This window comes from Coregonus lavaretus (genome assembly GCF_964263955.1).
Source record: "Coregonus lavaretus genome assembly, chromosome: 39".
NCBI classification, from domain to species: Eukaryota; Metazoa; Chordata; class Actinopteri; order Salmoniformes; family Salmonidae; genus Coregonus; species Coregonus lavaretus.
Window position 1 is genome coordinate 6,758,308 of NC_140026.1, and position 16,801 is coordinate 6,775,108.

General features: G+C 45.9%; 1 protein-coding gene across 1 annotated transcript in view; it reads left to right on the plus strand.

The window, feature by feature from the left end:
* Window positions 1–2,512: 2,512 nt before the first annotated feature.
* Window positions 2,513–16,801, plus strand: part of LOC311113199 (tudor domain-containing protein 7B-like) — a 33,546-nt gene continuing 19,257 nt past the window's right edge. Inside the window, exons 1-4 of the mRNA XM_084156399.1 lie at window positions 2,513–2,582; window positions 4,643–4,855; window positions 5,393–5,537; window positions 16,539–16,797. Coding sequence (XP_084012525.1) covers window positions 4,643–4,855; window positions 5,393–5,537; window positions 16,539–16,797 — 617 coding nt within the window. The 5' untranslated portion in view covers window positions 2,513–2,582. The remainder of the gene's footprint in view (window positions 2,583–4,642; window positions 4,856–5,392; window positions 5,538–16,538; window positions 16,798–16,801) is intronic.

The window sequence follows — 16,801 nt, forward strand, 5'->3', positions numbered from 1 at the left end:
CGCAATGGTGCAGCTGTAGAACTTTTTGAGGATCTGAGGGCCCATGCAGAATATTTTTTGCCTCCTGAGGGGGAAGAGACATTACTCGTGCCTTCTTCACGACTGTGTGTGGACCATGATAATTCCTTAGTGATGTGGACACCGAGGAACTTGAAGCTCTCAACCCGCTCCACTACAGCCCCATCAATGTTGATGGGGGCGTGCTCGGCCCTCCATTTCCTGTAATCCACGATCAGCTCCTTTGTCTTGCTGACGTTGAGGGAGAGGTTGTTGTCCTGACATCACACTGCCAGGTCTCTGACCTCCCTGTAGGCTGTCTCATCGTTGTCGGTGATCAGGCCAACCACGTTGTGTTGTCAGCAAACGTAATGATGTTGGAGTCGTGCGCGACCACAAAGTCATGGGTGAACAGGGAGTACAAGAGGGGAATAAGCACGCACCCCTGAGGGCCCCTGTGTTGAGGGTCAGCGTGGCAGATGTGTTGTTTCCTACCCTCACCACCTGGGGGTGGCCCGTCAGGAAGTCCAGGATCCAGTTGCAGAGGGAGGTGTTCAGTTCCAGGATCCTGAACTTAGTGATGAGCTTGGAGGGGACAATGGTGTTAAACGCTGAGCTGTAGTCAACGGACAGCATTCTCACTTAGGTGTTCCTATTGTTCAGGTGGGAAAGGGCAGTGTGGAGTGCAATAGAGATTGCGTCATCTGTGGATCTGTTGGGGCGGAATGCGAATTGGAGTGGGTCCAGGGTGTCTGGGATGATGATGTTGATGTGAGCAATGACCAGCCTTTCAAAGCATTTCATGGCTACATATGTGAGTGCTACGGGGCGATAGTCATTCAGACAGGTTACATTAGCGTCCTGTTCAGGGGGTTTACTTGTACATCAAGCTGCCTTACGCTACAGAAACAGGAGATAGGCTCCTGCTCCTATGATCCATTCCAGCTCACACATGCCAGGGCTCGTGCAAGGCTACTTACTTACCTTGGCGTTCTTGGGCACAGGGACTATGGTGTTCTGCTTGAAACATGTAGGTATTACAGACTGGTCAGGAAGAGGTTGAAAATATCAGACACTTGCCAGCTGGTCAGCGCATGCTCTGAGCATGTGTCCCGGTAATCCGTCTGGCCCTGCGGCCTTGTGAATGTTAACCTGTTTAAAGGGATTACTCATATCGGCTACAGATAGCGAGATCACACAGTCGTCCAGAACAGTTGGTGCTCTCATGCATGGTTCAGTGTTGCTTGCCTCGAAGCATAGTTGTGGTAGTTGTGGGGGTCAACATAGATTATTCAGATGGAAAAGATATTCAGAGCCTTTTATTCAATGGCTTGGTAGGCTATCTCAGATTGTTGGCTGTTAAAATGCTCTCTATGATGAAAAGAGAACTATGAATGTTAGAGATTGCCTGCACAGATACAAACACATCTTATGGAACAGTGGGGACTGTGAAGAGATACACACACACAGGAACAGACACACGCATACGCACACACACGCTAGCATACGCACTCTACACACACGTACATTGTAATATTGTTGTATGGTGGTATTATACATTTTGTATTGTAGATATATAGTGGCGTAATAATGTTATATGATGTACTGTTTTTATATTTTGTTTTATGTGTGATGTAAGCATCTTAATGTGTTTGGACCCCAGGAAGAGTAGCTGCTTCCTTGGCAGCAACTAATGGGGATCCCTAACAAATACAACAACAAAAAAGACAAATACTAAAATAAATACTTTGTAAAGGGCTGACAAAATACTATTTGGACGTAGCCTATGTTTAGAGCTTCAACCTCGGGATAAGACTCTAAAGGAATAAAATAAAAATGTGTACTTATCCCATCCCAAAACCCACATAGCCTGAGGGTTTTAACATGCCTTCCAGTCCAACAGTTATATAACCATCTGGTTGTGGAGAGTGTAGTCGGGAAGGAGGGAAGGAAGGCAGCAGCAGAACTATGTGAGAAATGTGAGGGAGAAAAAAAGAGAGATTGACTGGGTGTCTGAAGATCAGCTGTGGTGCAACTTCACTTTATGCAACAGTCTAGCCAACCTTCCATCTGAAGTACCATCTGAAGCATTCCACTGCATATACAAAACGTTGAGCTCTCAGCTCTCTATAAGAACTAGAGAGAGAGAGACAGAGACTGAGATAAATAGCTTACTTTGTGGAACACAGTGGCAGTGATTAATGTTTTGCCTACTGATGTTTTTCTCACTCAAAGACAATAGCACACCGATGCAGAAAACCAAAAAGACCTATACACGGAATACGTGTCGCTTATAATAAATAATTGTAGCTTGGAGAACAGTTTCCTGAGTGCGCTTGTATTTGCTGTGGCGCCTGCGCTATGATGGAATTAGAATGGGGCTGTGCGAAAAAGACCAATCACATCACAGACTAGGTAGGCTACTGTAACACACCAACCGGGCCTGCTGGGAGACGCTTGGCTCGAGCGCAGTTTTGGGTGAGCCGGGACAGATCAAGACAGCAAGGGCTACAGACAGACAGTCAGGGAGTGTGACGTGCAGCAAGTTAACCGGGTCACAGTCCTCTCTGTTCCTTCCCAGCAAGGTAAGAGTTATATTGGCTGGCATTACTTGAATGAATGATCTTATTACTGAGATTAAATAGTTGATGTGATAGTACGTCTTCGTTTTGATGCTATTTGGTGAATGCTTAAAGCGCTCTGAGTGTCCCATGAAGTGACAAGAGTACGGAGCTAGATAGAGCGACACAACGTAGCTTGACAGGACACTTGGGGCTTGTTGGTGACAGTTGCAAATGCACGTTTAGATTGTATTTTATAGCCTAATTGATCCAAATAATTTATTTGCCTTTTTCGGCTTTAACTGTCCGCGCAAAGACTGCAACTTTATCCAATGCTCCTTTGGCATGGAGGGTGTGGAGGTGACAGATTACGTCATCACTTGTTCTCTATTGTCAATGGAGAGGAATTTTTGGGGAGAGACGCGTTCGCGACTTAATATAAACAATTTATCATGTTGACATGTTTGGTTTTCATCGTACTTTTATTTTGTTTTTAGACTACTTTAGACTACTTTTTTTGGCTTATTCATTTAGTAGGCTTACAGTTTTTTTTATAAGACGTTGAGAGAGTGTTAGGCCTATGTGTAAAATAAAAGTTGCTGGAGACAGTTTAGGGCGTGTCTTTGTGGGGCAAATTCGAGAACTGTCTGTAGTTGATATGAAATAGAATAAATTACATAAACGCGGAAAAAATCCTCTTACAATAAAATGACTGCACCATTGTCTATTTGAAGCTAAAACAAACTGCATGCACTGCTAATTCCAAATCAGGTCGTTGTGCGATGTGTTGAAGTTATAAACGAAACTGAAAGCCCTCTATTAGAGTGAAATTACATTTGCTCATCATGAGATAAATTCAACATGTTGACTGCAGTAACTAGTCTGAAAACTTCCAATTAAAACTGCCTTCAATATTTACAATCTTTGAAATCCAGATGATGTAAAGTGATTTTTGTTTTACGATTGTAAGGCCTAGTAGCATAAGATAATTGTTAAGATAATTGTGTCATCAACATCATTTAAACATTTGTCAGTGTAGCTGATTAAACCTTTCTGGTGAGATTGATCTTGAGGTAGAACTAAACTGGAGGGCCCTAGCCTGGGTGCCACTCTGTTTCTGCTACCTTGCCAAATCCATGTCATTCATAGTTCCATAAGGAGTTGGCAATATACCAGAAACAGAATGGTACCCAGGCTAGGAGGGCCCCTTACACCATTTACATTTACATTTTAGTCATTTAGCAGACGCTCTTATCCAGAGCGACGTACAGTTAGTTTTCATACTGGCCCCCCGTGGGAAACGAACCCACAACCCTGGCATAGCAAGCGCCATGGTCTACCAACTGAGCTACAGGGGACTACTAGGCATTGTTTTATTTTCTATAAAAACAAATAGTATTGAACCTTCCCATTGTCCAGTCTGTTCTGGACCAGTTTTTCCCCCATATCACCTACCCTCACTCCTGGCATCACCAGCAGTGTCTTGGGGTCTCTGACCTGTCAAAGACATAAGTCACAATCGATCCTGCCCTGACAATTTGTTCTCAGATCAGTGATAGGAAGCCTGTCTGACAAGGCACCCCTGTTCAACGTATATTTTATAATGTCCTAAAGGGTCTGTGCCTTGTACCAATCCCTTTTAATACAACAAATCTTTATTGTGCCCAAAGACAGAATTAGTTTCCATTAATTACAGAACAAGCACAGCAACATACCTTTTTCAGTGGCCTATAACTTCCTATCATGCTATTACCATGTTTTTACCACTTCCGGTGCTATAATGTAAAGTGCTACGACAGTGCCAGTTCTCTGCCCTCTTGGCCAGGTGTTCCGGATTTACGTTTACTATGTTACGTCTAGTAGTGAGACCAGGCATTTTGGCCAGGGTTCCCTTGAAAAATAGGTATTTTGACCTCACCTTTATCAGGACAATCTCGTCAAATAAAATAATCGTAGTTACGTAAGATTTTGGTCACCCTTTATTTGAATAGGTCAATAGATCAAACTATGATATAAAACAGCTGTCTTTATCCTAATAAAACTGTTATCAAGACTTTCTACTTCCTGTATTTATGTCCTTATAGATGACAGACGTGGAGCTGATGAAGAGGATGTTACGGGCGGTGCTGACAGCCAATAAGAACGGGCCCGGGGTGTCTTTGTCTCGCCTCCAGTCTGAGTACAAGGCTCTGACCGGTGAACAGATCCCTCATAAACAGATGGGTCATGCCAGTCTGGACGCCCTGCTGCACAGCATGCCCAGCATGGTCCGTATGGAACGCAACCGCTCTGGGGAGGTGAGGAGAGAGTGTACATACACACACACACACTCACACACACACTCACACACACACACACACACACACACACACACACACACACACACACACACTCACACTCACACTCACACTCACACTCACACTCACACTCACACTCACACTCACATACAAACTCATGGATGGATGGATGGATGGATGGATGGATGGATGGATGGATGGATGGATGGATGGACAGGTGGATGGATGTACGGACGGACTGACAGGGAGACAAACAGCATGAGGAGAAAACACACACACTGAGACACAAACACATAGACGGACGGATGGACACACACACATACCAACACACACACACAAACACACACAAACACGCACATACACACACATACACTCCAGTGGCTGGCTAAAGATAATGAATGTATCAAAAGTTGTCTCTATGAGACATCAAAGTAATTAAAGCAATGATGCTGAATGATTAGCATCCTGCTGGTGTGAGATAATGAGTGTGCCCTGTGGTGTGTGCACGTCTGCGTGTCTCCTCTCGATCCTCTCCAGATGGTGTGTTTCGCCTCGGTCTCCGGTGAGACGGCCCACGTTGCCAAACTGGTGGCCAAACAGCGTACCTCCAAGAAGACTGGACGACCCCAAATTGTCAGCTGTCAGATGAGGGTCAAACCGACGGCCCCTGTCGTCCTCAACGGTAGGGTGTGTGTGTCTGTATGTGTGTGTGTGTCTGTATGTGTGTGTGTGTCTGTATGTGTGTGTGTGTCTGTTTGGGCGAGGTATTTGTCTGACTGCCTAATCCATATAATTTTTCCATATCGAGTGGCTGTGGATCAGACTTTCCTGGACCCCTCTTCCCCACAGCTAAAGGTCCCAAAGCTTCTGCGCATGTGCGGGATTCTCTACTTTACGCACAGTCTCTGCTCTACGCGTAGAGAACAGGCTACTCTGGCGAATGATGCTTGTTTAATAAAGTTAGATCAAAGCTGAGTCAATGATGCAAGATCACATCATGATAGTATTCTACATAACTGTTAGATTAATTTGGATTTTAAGAATAATGACTAAAGGATTTCACCCCAAATACAGTATAAATGTTAGAATTATCATGTAGTGTCAACCCACTAACAGAGGGGGCGGTACTAAACATTCAAGGGTGAAGGGGAAGGCGGAAACTGTTTAGAAAAGCCACCTAAAGGTGGGAGGAGTCAAGTTCAGGAGGTATAAAACAGTATGTATGTGTTTTTGGCGGCAGAGCTCTCCATGAATAAAAATACAGATAATCCTTGTGGGTTGTGGACCTTGAATCATTGATGATTAAAACCAGAGCCTTACAACCTCTGGTAATGATTCAAGCTTAGGTTGAATTAGAGATAGAAATTCACATAACAATAACAGAACTAAATATAATAGCAGTGTAACATTACTGTAAGACAAAAAAGACCACCTAATTTCTGATGAGAATTTAGGATGATTGTGCGTCGCATTTTTCTCTCATGTGGCCAAAACTGAACAGTTCGCGCCACTAGGCAAAATATGTGCTTTGATTGAAACTAAACACAGGTAGGCTATCCTACAGTCTGTTAACAGCATCTGCTCTAATCCGCTCACTGTACATCATTCAAAACAACACTGTAGGCTACTTCGAAACAACACTGTAGGCTACTTCGAAACAACACTGTAGGCTACTTCGAAACAACACTGTAGGCTACTTCGAAACAACACTGTAGGCTACTTCGAAACAACACTGTATAACTCAAGAAGATCTAAATGCAAATCCCAATGAAACTGATTGAGATCAAATGGTTGGTATGCAGATGACGTATCATTCACTATTGACAGGGAGAAATGTAAAGGGAAGGCGACCACAACAAATTGTGCGTAGAGGGAAATAAACGCATGTGCAGAACGTGATTCAGGACGGGGGTGGGACGGGGTGGTTACCTATGGATCCGCAGCCTCAGCCTTTTCCATAACCACCAAACCTATAGAAAGGCATATTGGGTCTTATCTGAGCAGGGCTGCCTTTCTTTGTCTCTGTATGTACCTGCTATTGTATTAGCAGAGATCCAATCCTTTTGAAACTGAGATTTCACCTCATACTGATCCCATGGAATGCCCCCTTTTGGAACGAAACCGGTGAACATGCAATTAACTCTTATCAAATTACACTTGAGCTTGATTGTAGAATGAGTCTGAACTCAATTCCCTACCCACGTTTGCAATGGGACCGCACTGGGCACACACTGGTTGAATCAATGTTGTTTCCACAAGGAAGGGAGAGAGAGTGGGAGGGAGAGAGAGAGATGAAGCGGAGAGAGAGAGAGGGGGGGAGGGAGAGAGAGAGATGAAATTACGTGGAACCAACGTGGAATAGACGTTGAATTGAGCGATGTAGGACAATGTATGTACTTGATTTACAAGAGTACGTTGACAGGTTGAAAGTTAATTTATAGATACAGTATTTTGGTCCTATTGTTAGTATGACATGGAAATGTACAGTAGCTTGACTATTTCCTGATTAAGTTGTCAGTATTTCAGTATTCAGTACATTCTTTCAGTTGTTGTAATGTTCAGTTGTAGTTTTAGGTGCTGCTAAAGCAGGTGCATATAGTGGCCTAGTTTGCCTGCTCCTTGTTCCTCTGAGGGACGACACTGTACCAGAAGTGCTAAGAATAAAAGCCTCGGTACTAAGTCAGATGCTCTACCACACACACACACATTGCTGTACTGAGACACACACAGACAGTCGCTGTACAGACATCCTGGCTAGATGATGCAGCAGAAAGAGGGGATCTGTATTCTCAGACAGAGAGGAAGAGGGAGGAAAAGAGATAAAGAGGGTGGTTTGAAGCAGAGGGAGATGGGAGATGAAGCAGAGAGGGTGAGAGAGAGAGGGGGAGGGTGGTTTTGGTAGCAAGAAAAGGGAGAGAGGGGGAGAGAGAGAAGGAGAGAGAAAGGGGAGGGAGAGGGGAGATCAAGCAAGTGAGGAAGAGAGAGGAGGGAGAGAGAGGGGGCGGGAGGGAGAGAGATGAAGCAGAGAGGGAGAGAGAGGGGGAGGGAGAGAGAGAGATGAAGCAGAGAGGAAGAGAGAGGGGGAGAGAGAGATGAAGCAGAGAAGGAGAGAGAGGGGGAGGGAGAGCGAGAGATTAAGCAGAGAGAGAGGGTGAGCTAGAGAGGGGGGAGGGAGAGAGAGAGATGAAGCAGAGAGAGAGAGAGAGAGAGAGAGAGAGCTGAAGCGGAGAGAGAGAGGGGGGAAGGGAGAGAGAGAGATGAAGCAGAGACGTAGAGAGAGGGGGAGGGAGAGAGAGAGAGAGCGAGAGGGGGAGAGGGAGATGAGGGAGAGAGGGTGAGAGAGAGAGGGGGAGGGAGAGAGATGAAGAGAGAGAGCGAGAGATGAAGCAGAGCGGGAGAGAGAGGGGGAGAGAGAGAGATGAAGCAGAGAGGGAGAGAGAGAGGGGGAGGGAGGGAGGGAGGGAGGGAGATAAATGAAGCAGAGAGAGATGAATCAGAGAGAGAGAGGGAGGGGTGAGAGAGTGAGAGATGAAGCAGAGAGGATGAGGGGGAGGGAGAGAAAGAGAGGGAGAGATGAAGCAGAGAGAGAGAGGGAGGGAGAGAGAGAGAGAGAGAGAGGGAGAGGGAGAGAGAGAGAGAGAGAGAGAGAGAGAGAGAGAGAGAGAGAGAGAGAGAGAGAGAGAGAGAGAGAGAAGGGGGAGGGAGAGAGAGAGATGAAGCATAGAGAGAGAGGGGGGAGGGAGAGAGAGATTAAGCAGAGAGGGGGAGGGAGAGAGAGAGATGAAGCAGAGAGAGAGAGGGAGGGAGAGAGATGAAGAAGAGAGATATGAAGCAGAGAGATGGGGAGAGAGAGAGAGAGAGAGAGAGAGAGAGAGAGAGAGAGAGAGAGAGAGAGAGAGTCCTGTGCAGAAGGCCAACAGGCCTTATCAAAGTGTAGATAGCTACAGCCTCGTGTTTTGTTCAGAAGCAGAGAGAGAGAGAGAGAGAGATGAAGAGGGGGGAGGTAGAGAGAGAGAGAGATGAAGAAGAAGAAGAGAGGGAGGGAGGGAGAGAGATGAAGCAGAGAGAGAGGGGGAGAGGGAGAGAGATGAAGAAGAAGAAGAGAGAGAGAGAGGGAGGGAGGGAGAGAGATGAAGCAGAGAGAGAGGGGGAGAGGGAGAGCAGGAGACAGAGAAAGATAGAGTAAACTGAGATACTAATCGCACCTGCGAACAGAGCATTTGGAAGCAAGCGGCGAGGTGCTGATTCGCATGCCAATGCAGCAGCCTCTGTCTCATCTCTCCCTTCACATCTACTGTACGGAGGCTGATCACAGCTAGAAATATTGATCCTTTCTGAAATCCAAAACAAGTGGACTCTGGGATGCTACTTCAGCTGTATCTGTCTCTGTCTTGCCACCGCCGGTGTCGCCTCGCCTAACCTCAGACGGCTTGTCGCTAGACTGGAGGGTCACTGAGTTGCGTTGTGAGACAGACTGCCACATTCGGTAATTAGCTGTAGCTAAAGTATCTGTAAAATGAGTGGGATAAGGGGGGCTACCGGCTGCTGTGGAAGGCTTGGTGAGTATTAAGTTCTACAGAGGAGTGGAAGGGAGGATGACAGAAGTGGAAGGGAGGATGACAGAAGCAGGGAGGAGGAGACAGAGTCAGGCTTAGAGGTGGAGTAGTGTGGAATAGTGTGTAGTGGAGTGGAGTGGAGTGGAGTATAGTGGTGTGGAGTGGTGTAGTGTAGAGTAGTGTCGAGTGGAGTAGTGTGGAGTAGTGTGGAGTAGTGTGGAGTGGAGTAGTGTGGAGTAGTGTGGAGTGGAGTAGTGTGGAGTAGTGTGGAGTAGTGTCGAGTGGAGTAGTGTGGAGTAGTGTGGAGTAGTGTAGTGTGGAGTGGAGTAATGTGGAGTAGTGTGGAGTGGAGTAGTGTGGAGTAGTGTGTGGTGGAGTGGAGTAGAGTGATGTGAAGTGAAGTAATGTGGTGTGGTGTGGAATGGAGTAGTGTGGTGTGGAGTGGTGTGGTGTGGAGTAGTGTGGAGTGGAGTGGTGGGGAGTGGTGTAGTGGGGAGTGGAGTAGTGTGGTGTGGAGTGGAGTAGTGTGGTGTGAAGTGAAGTGGAGTAGTGTGGTGGAGTGGAGTGGTGTGGAGTAGTGTGGTGTGGAGTGGTGTGGTGTGGAGTAGTGTGGAGTGGAGTGGAGTGGTGGGGAGTGGTGTAGTGGGGAGTGGAGTAGTGTGGTGTGGAGTGGTGTGGAGTGGTGTGGAGTGGAGTAGAGTGATGTGAAGTGTAGTAATGTAGTGTAGTGTGGTGTGGTGTGGAGTAGTGTGGTGTGGAGTAGTGTGGAGTAGTGTGGAGTGGTTGGAGTGGAGTGGTGTGGTGTGAATTGAAGTGGAGTAGTGTGGTGGAGTGGAGTGGTGTGGAGTAGTGTGGTGTGGAGGGGTGTGGTGTGGAGTGGTGTGGTGTGGAGTAGTCTGGAGTGGAGTGGTGGGGAGTGGTGTAGTGGGGAGTGGAGTAGTGTGGTGTGGAGTAGTGTGGTGTGAAGTGAAGTGGAGTAGTGTGGTGGAGTGGAGTGGTGTGGAGTAGTGTGGTGTGGAGTGGTGTGGTGTGGAGTAGTGTGGAGTGGAGTGGTGGGGAGTGGAGTGGTGGGGAGTAGTGTGGTGTGGAGTGGTGTGGTGTGGAGTAGTGTGGAGTGGAGTGGTGGGGAGTGGTGTAATGGGGAGTGGAGTAGTGTGGTGTGGAGTGGTGTGGAGTGGAGTAGAGTGATGTGAAGTGTAGTAATGTAGTGTAGTGTGGTGTGGAGTAGTGTGGTGTGGAGTAGTGTGGTGTGGAGTGGAGTGGTGTGGTGTGGTGTTGTGGTGTGGAGTAGTGTGGTGTGGAGTGGTGTGGAGTAGTGTGGAGTGGTCGGAGTGGAGTGGTGTGGTGTGAAGTGAAGTGGAGTAGTGTGGTGGAGTGGAGTGGTGTGGTGTGAAGTGAAGTGGAGTAGTGTGGTGGAGTGGAGGGGTGGGGAGTAGTGTGGTGTGGAGGGGTGTGGTGTGGTGTAGTGTGGTGTGGAGTGTGACATCATGTAAGCTGGGATGGGCTGATATGGATGATGTAGCATATCAGACAGAATCTGTTGTGGGTTGATGATGTAATGTAAAGCGGATGATGTAATATTAGTCTAGCACTGGATTGGATAGGGTGGTGTCATGTCGGAACTAGGTTAATGGTTCCGATACAGGTATAGAGCATTATGGGTACTGTGGTACGTCATTCTACATGTAGACTAAATACAGTGCCTTGGAAAAGTATTCATAACTCTTGGCGTTTTTCCTATTTTGTTGCATTACAACCTGTAATTTCAATGGATTTTATTTGGATTTCATGTAATGGACATACACAAAATAGACCAAATTGGTGAAGTGAAATGAAAAAAAAAGTTTCAAAAAATTCTAAAAAATAAATTACGGAAAAGTGGTGCGTGCATATGTATTCACCCCCTTTGCTATGAAGCCCCTAAATAAGATCTGGTGCAACCAATTACCTTCAGAAGTCACATAATTAGTTAAATAAAGTCCACCTGTGTGCAATCTAAGTGTCACATGATCTCAGTATAGATATACACCTGTTCTGAAAGGCCCCAGAGTCTGCAACACCACTAAGCAAGGGGCACCACTAAGCAAGCGGAACCATGAAGACCAAGGAGCTCTCCAAACAGGTCAGGGACAAAGTTGTGGAGAAGTACAGATCAGGGTTGGGTTATAAAAAAATATCAGAAACTTTGAACATCCCACAGAGCACCATTGAATCCATTATAAAAAAAATTGAAAGAATATGGCACCACAATAAACCTGCCAAGAGATGGCCTCCCATCTCAGCCATTGCTTAAAGAAAAAAATAAGCAAACACGTTTGGTGTTCGCCAAAAGGCATGTGGGAGACTCCCCAAACATATGGAAGAAGGTACTCTGGTCAGATTGAGCTTTTTGGCCATCAAGAAAAACCCTTTGTCTTGTGCAAACCCAACACCTCTCATCACCCCTAGAACGCCATCCCCACAGTGAAGCATGGTGGTGGCAGCATCATGCTGTGGGGATGTTTTTCATTGGCAGGGACTGGGAAACTGGTCAGAATTGATGGAATGATGGATGGCGCTAAATACAGGGAAATTCTTGAGGGAAACCTGTTTCAGTCTTCCAGAGATTTGAGACTGGGACGGAGGTTCACCTTCCAGCAGGACAATGACCATAAGCATACTGCTAAAGCAACACTTGAGTGGTTTTAGGGGAAACATTTAAATGTCTTGGAATGGCCTAGTCAAAGCCCAGACCTCAATCCAATTGAGAATCTGTGGTATGACTTAAAGATTGCGGTACACCAGTGGAACCCATCCAACTTGAAGGAGCTGGAGCAGTTTTGCCTTGAAGAATGGGCAAAAATCCCAGTGGCTAGATGTACCAAGCTTATAGAGACATACCCCAAGAGACTTGCAGCTGTAATTGCTGCAAAAGTTGGCTCTACAAAGTATTGACTTTGGGGGGGTTAATAGTTATGCACGCTCAAGTTTTCTGTTTTTTTGTCTTATTTCTTGTTTGTTTCACAATAAAACATATTTTGCATCTTCAAAGTGGTAGGCATGTTATGTAAATCAAATGATACAAACCCCCCCAAAACCAATTTTAATTCCAGGTTGTAAGGCAACTAAATAGGAAAAATGCCAAGGGGGGTGAATACTTTCGCAAGCCACTGTATACAACAGTATGTGTACACCCCTTCAAATTAGTGGATTCAGCGATTTCAGCCTCACCCGTTGCTGACAGGTGTATACAATCGAGCACACAGCCATGCAATCTCCATAGACAAACATTGGCAGTAGAATGGCCTTACTGAAGAGCTCAGTGACTTTCAACGTGGCACTGTCATAGGATGCCACCTTTCCAACAAGTTAGTTCATCAAATTTCTGCCCTGCCAGGGCTTCCCCGGTCAACTGTAAGTGCTGTTATTGTGAAGTGGAAATGTCTAGGAGCAACAACAGCTCAGTCACGAAGTGGTAGGCCACACAAGAACTGGACTGCCGAGTGCTGAAGCGCGTAGCGTGTACAAATAATCTATCCTCGGTTTCAGCAGGCACTACCAAGTTCCAAAATGCCTCTGGAAGCAACGTCAGCTCAAGAACTGTTCGTCGGGAGCTTCATGAAATGGGTTTCCATGGCTGAGCAGCCGCACACAAGCCTAAGATCACCATGTGCAATGCCAAGCTTCGGCTGGAGTGGTGTAAAGCTCGCCGCCATTGGACTCTGGAGCAGTGGAAACGCGTTCTCTGGAGTGATGAATCACGCTTCACCATCTGGCGGTCCGACGGACTAATCTAGGTTTGGCGGATGCCAGGAAAACGCCTCCTGCCCCAATGAATAGTGCCAACTGTAAAGTTTGGTGGAGGAGGAATAATGGTCTGGGGCTGTTTTTCATGGTTCGGGCTAGGCCCCTTAGTTCCAGTGAAGGGAAATCTTAACGCTACAGCATACAGTGGCATTCTAGACGATTCTGTGCTTCCAACTTTGTCGCAAAAGTTTGGGGAAGGCCCTTTACTGTTTCAGCATGACAATACCCCCATGCACAAAGCAAGATCCATACAGAAATGGTTTGTCGAGATCAGTGTGGAAGAACTTGACTGGCCTGCACAGAGCCCTGACCTCAATCTCATCGAACACCTTTGGGATGAATTGGAACGCCGACTGCAAGTCAGGCCTAATCGCCCAACCTCAGTGCCCGACCTCACTAATGCTCTTGTGGCTGAATGGAAGCAAGTCCCTGCAGCAATGTTCCAACATCTAGTGGAAAGCCTTCCCAGAAGAGTGGAGGCTGTTATAGCAGCAAAGGGGGGACCAACTCCATATTAATGCCCATAATATTGAAAGTAGATTTTTGACAAGCAGGTGTCCACATACCTTTGATCATGTTGTGTACGATGTCATGTAAGTGCTGCAGAGAGATTCTAGAACAGGGGTGTCAAACGTACGGCCCGCGGGCCGGATCAGGCCCGCAAACGGGTTTAATCCGTCCCGCGAGATGATTTGTAAAAAAAAAAAATATATATATATTTTTTTTTTTATAAGTATAAAAATGCGCTGCAATTTTTCAATTTTTCAATTTTTCAATAAAATAAACTGCTGTTCCAATTGCGTCCACTGGATGGCGCAATAGCAATTGTGTTAAGCAAGCAAACTGTTTATACCGGGGCAGAGCAAGTAGGTCAAGCACGTGCAGCCAATGAGCTACTTTGTTTTGCTCGCAATATTTATTACGGCTTCTACTTTTAACATTATGTGCTTTGGCACCCTCATTGCCCCAATATGTCTCTGTCAAAAAAGAGAAAAGTGGACGCAGAGTGCAGAGTGTTCCAAGAAAAATGGTCATCCTATTTAATCACGGAATTGAATGGGAAAGGTGTATGTTTGGTGTGTTCAGAGCATGTTGCAGTGCTGAAAGAATATAACCTTCGTCGCCACTATGTGAGTCTTCATGCCGACAAATATGACAACTTTCAAGGACAGCGGAGATGAGAGAAGGTGAATGAACTGTTGGCGGGTCTGAAGAAACAGCAGTCTGTGTTTACTCACAGCCGAGACATCAGTGACGCTGCAGTGAAAGCTAGCTACCTCATTGCTAATGAAATCGCAGTGGCTTCAAAACCATTTAGTGAGGGTGAATTTGTAAAAACATGCATGATGAAGGCAGCGGAGATTGTGTGCCCTGAGAAGCGGCAGGCTTTTGCAAATATCAGCCTGACAAGAAACACAGTTGCAGACAGGATTTCCGATCTTTCAGTGGATTTGGACAGCCATTTGAAGCAAAAAGTAAAGTCATTTATTGCGTTTTCGGTTGCAATTGATGAAAGCACGGACATTACAGATGTTTCACAACTGGCCATTTTTTCATCCGCGGAGTTGATGACACATTGACCGTCACCGAGGAGTTTGTGGAGTTGGTGCCGATGACAGATACAACGACAGCAGCTGATATTTTTACCGCACTCGTCGGCGCGCTGGACAGGGTCGGAGTGGACTGGTCCCGCGCTGTCAGCCTGGCTACAGATGGTGCGCCCTCAATGATCGGGAAAAAAGCAGGCGTTGTGACAAAGTTCAGAGAGAAAGTGCAATCTGCAAATGGAGGATGTGATTTTTTGACTTTTCACTGTATTTTGCACCAGGAGGCTTTGTGTTGCAAGTCATTAAAGATGGATAACGTCATGAAGGTGGTCATCCAAACTGTTAATTTCATCCGATCCAGAAGCCTGAATCACCGTCAGTTTGACAGCCTTCTCAGAGAGAAAGACCACATCTATGGCCTGCCATACCACACTGAGGTAAGATGGTTAAGCCGAGGTGCTGTGCTGAGGCGTTTCTTTGATTTACGAGAAGAAATTGAACAGTTCATGGAAGAAAAGGGCAAACCAGTGTTAGAATTTCATTCCGCAGAATGGATGCCGGACCTTGCATTTATGGTGGATGTTACAGAGCACCTGAATAACTTGAACAAACAGCTGCAAGGGTGCAACAAAGTTGTCACGCAGTATTATGACAGCATACGTTCTTTCAAGTTGAAGCTGTCATTGTGGGAGATGCAACTTGCCGGTGGTGATGCAGCTCACTTCCCCTGTCTGAAAAATGTGTGCGCGACCCAACATGTGGCAGACATGAAGCGGTTCAAAGATAAAATAACTGGACTGTTACGGGAGTTTGAGCAACGCTTTCAGATTTATGTTTATATGTTTTTATGTTGATGTGCTATTGTTTTTAATTGATTTTATTGTATTTGTATATTTAACCTATTCTTGACTCTGTGGTTCTTGCACTTGTTTGGGGAACAGGATTTCATTATTTTTATCTACATTTCTGCCTGAGAAATGACACCCTGATATAGTTCTGTGATCTGTGAAACAGTTCTGTTAATCACTGAGGCATTGTGTGTTTGTGTGTTCTTTTTCTTTAGAATTTTCAAATAAACTTGACGTGTTTTATGATTAATAGTGATGTTGTGCTTGTACTATTTTGGACACGCTGTCCTCAGGCTCCAGCTTTATGTTGTATGTTGATCGTATTAAAACAAAGAAAACAATCTGAAGTTGTTGTTTTTAAGTTATATATACCATGATTTTTCCGGTCCGGCCCACTTGGGAATAGATTTTCCTCCATGTGGCCCCTGAGCTAAAATGAGTTTGACACCCCTGTTCTAGAATATCTGGCCTCCAATCAGAGCTTGGGAAAAAAAGAGTATGATGATTGAACATATTAGAAAGCTACAATGTCATCAGTTTGTTCCCACTGGTAATGATGACTTGTCAGCCTGGCTTTTCGGGATGATTGATGTCATTACAGGAATGGACTGGAAGGTATGATGTCATCTCAAAACTGAGCTGCACAGCAAAACATGATGATGATGTAATCCACAGTGACAGTTATAGTGACTTGTCTGTTTTTTCTGATTGACTAAAGCACAGGAAGCCTTACGTCAGTGTCTTGTCAAACTGTTTTATTTTCTCCCCTTGTCAACTGACCTTTTGTAGATGATGAATGTGAAGTGCGTGCGTTCGTGAGTGTGACATGGCATGACATGGAATGTTTTGCCTATTCGTGTGTGTAAGTACTGTACATGTTTGCATGTATATATACCACTATGTATTTCTTTCATCCTGACACTACCTTCTCTCCTCTCCTCCCCAGCCAAGCCCAGAACCTCTCTGAGACAGCCAGACCACAGGGTCCGTGGTGTGGGGCGAGGAGGAGGAGGAAGAGGAGGAGGAGGAGGAGGAGGAGGAGGTGGGGGCGGCCGAGGGTCGGGAGGCCAGCATGGAGACTTCAGACAGCGGAGGGACATGAGGGACACCCAATCAGAGGGAAAGAGCAATCAGAGCTCCAACCAGAACAAACCAACCAATCAGAACACCCCTACTACCAGGAAGTCCTCTGTGCCCTCTGAGAGGTGA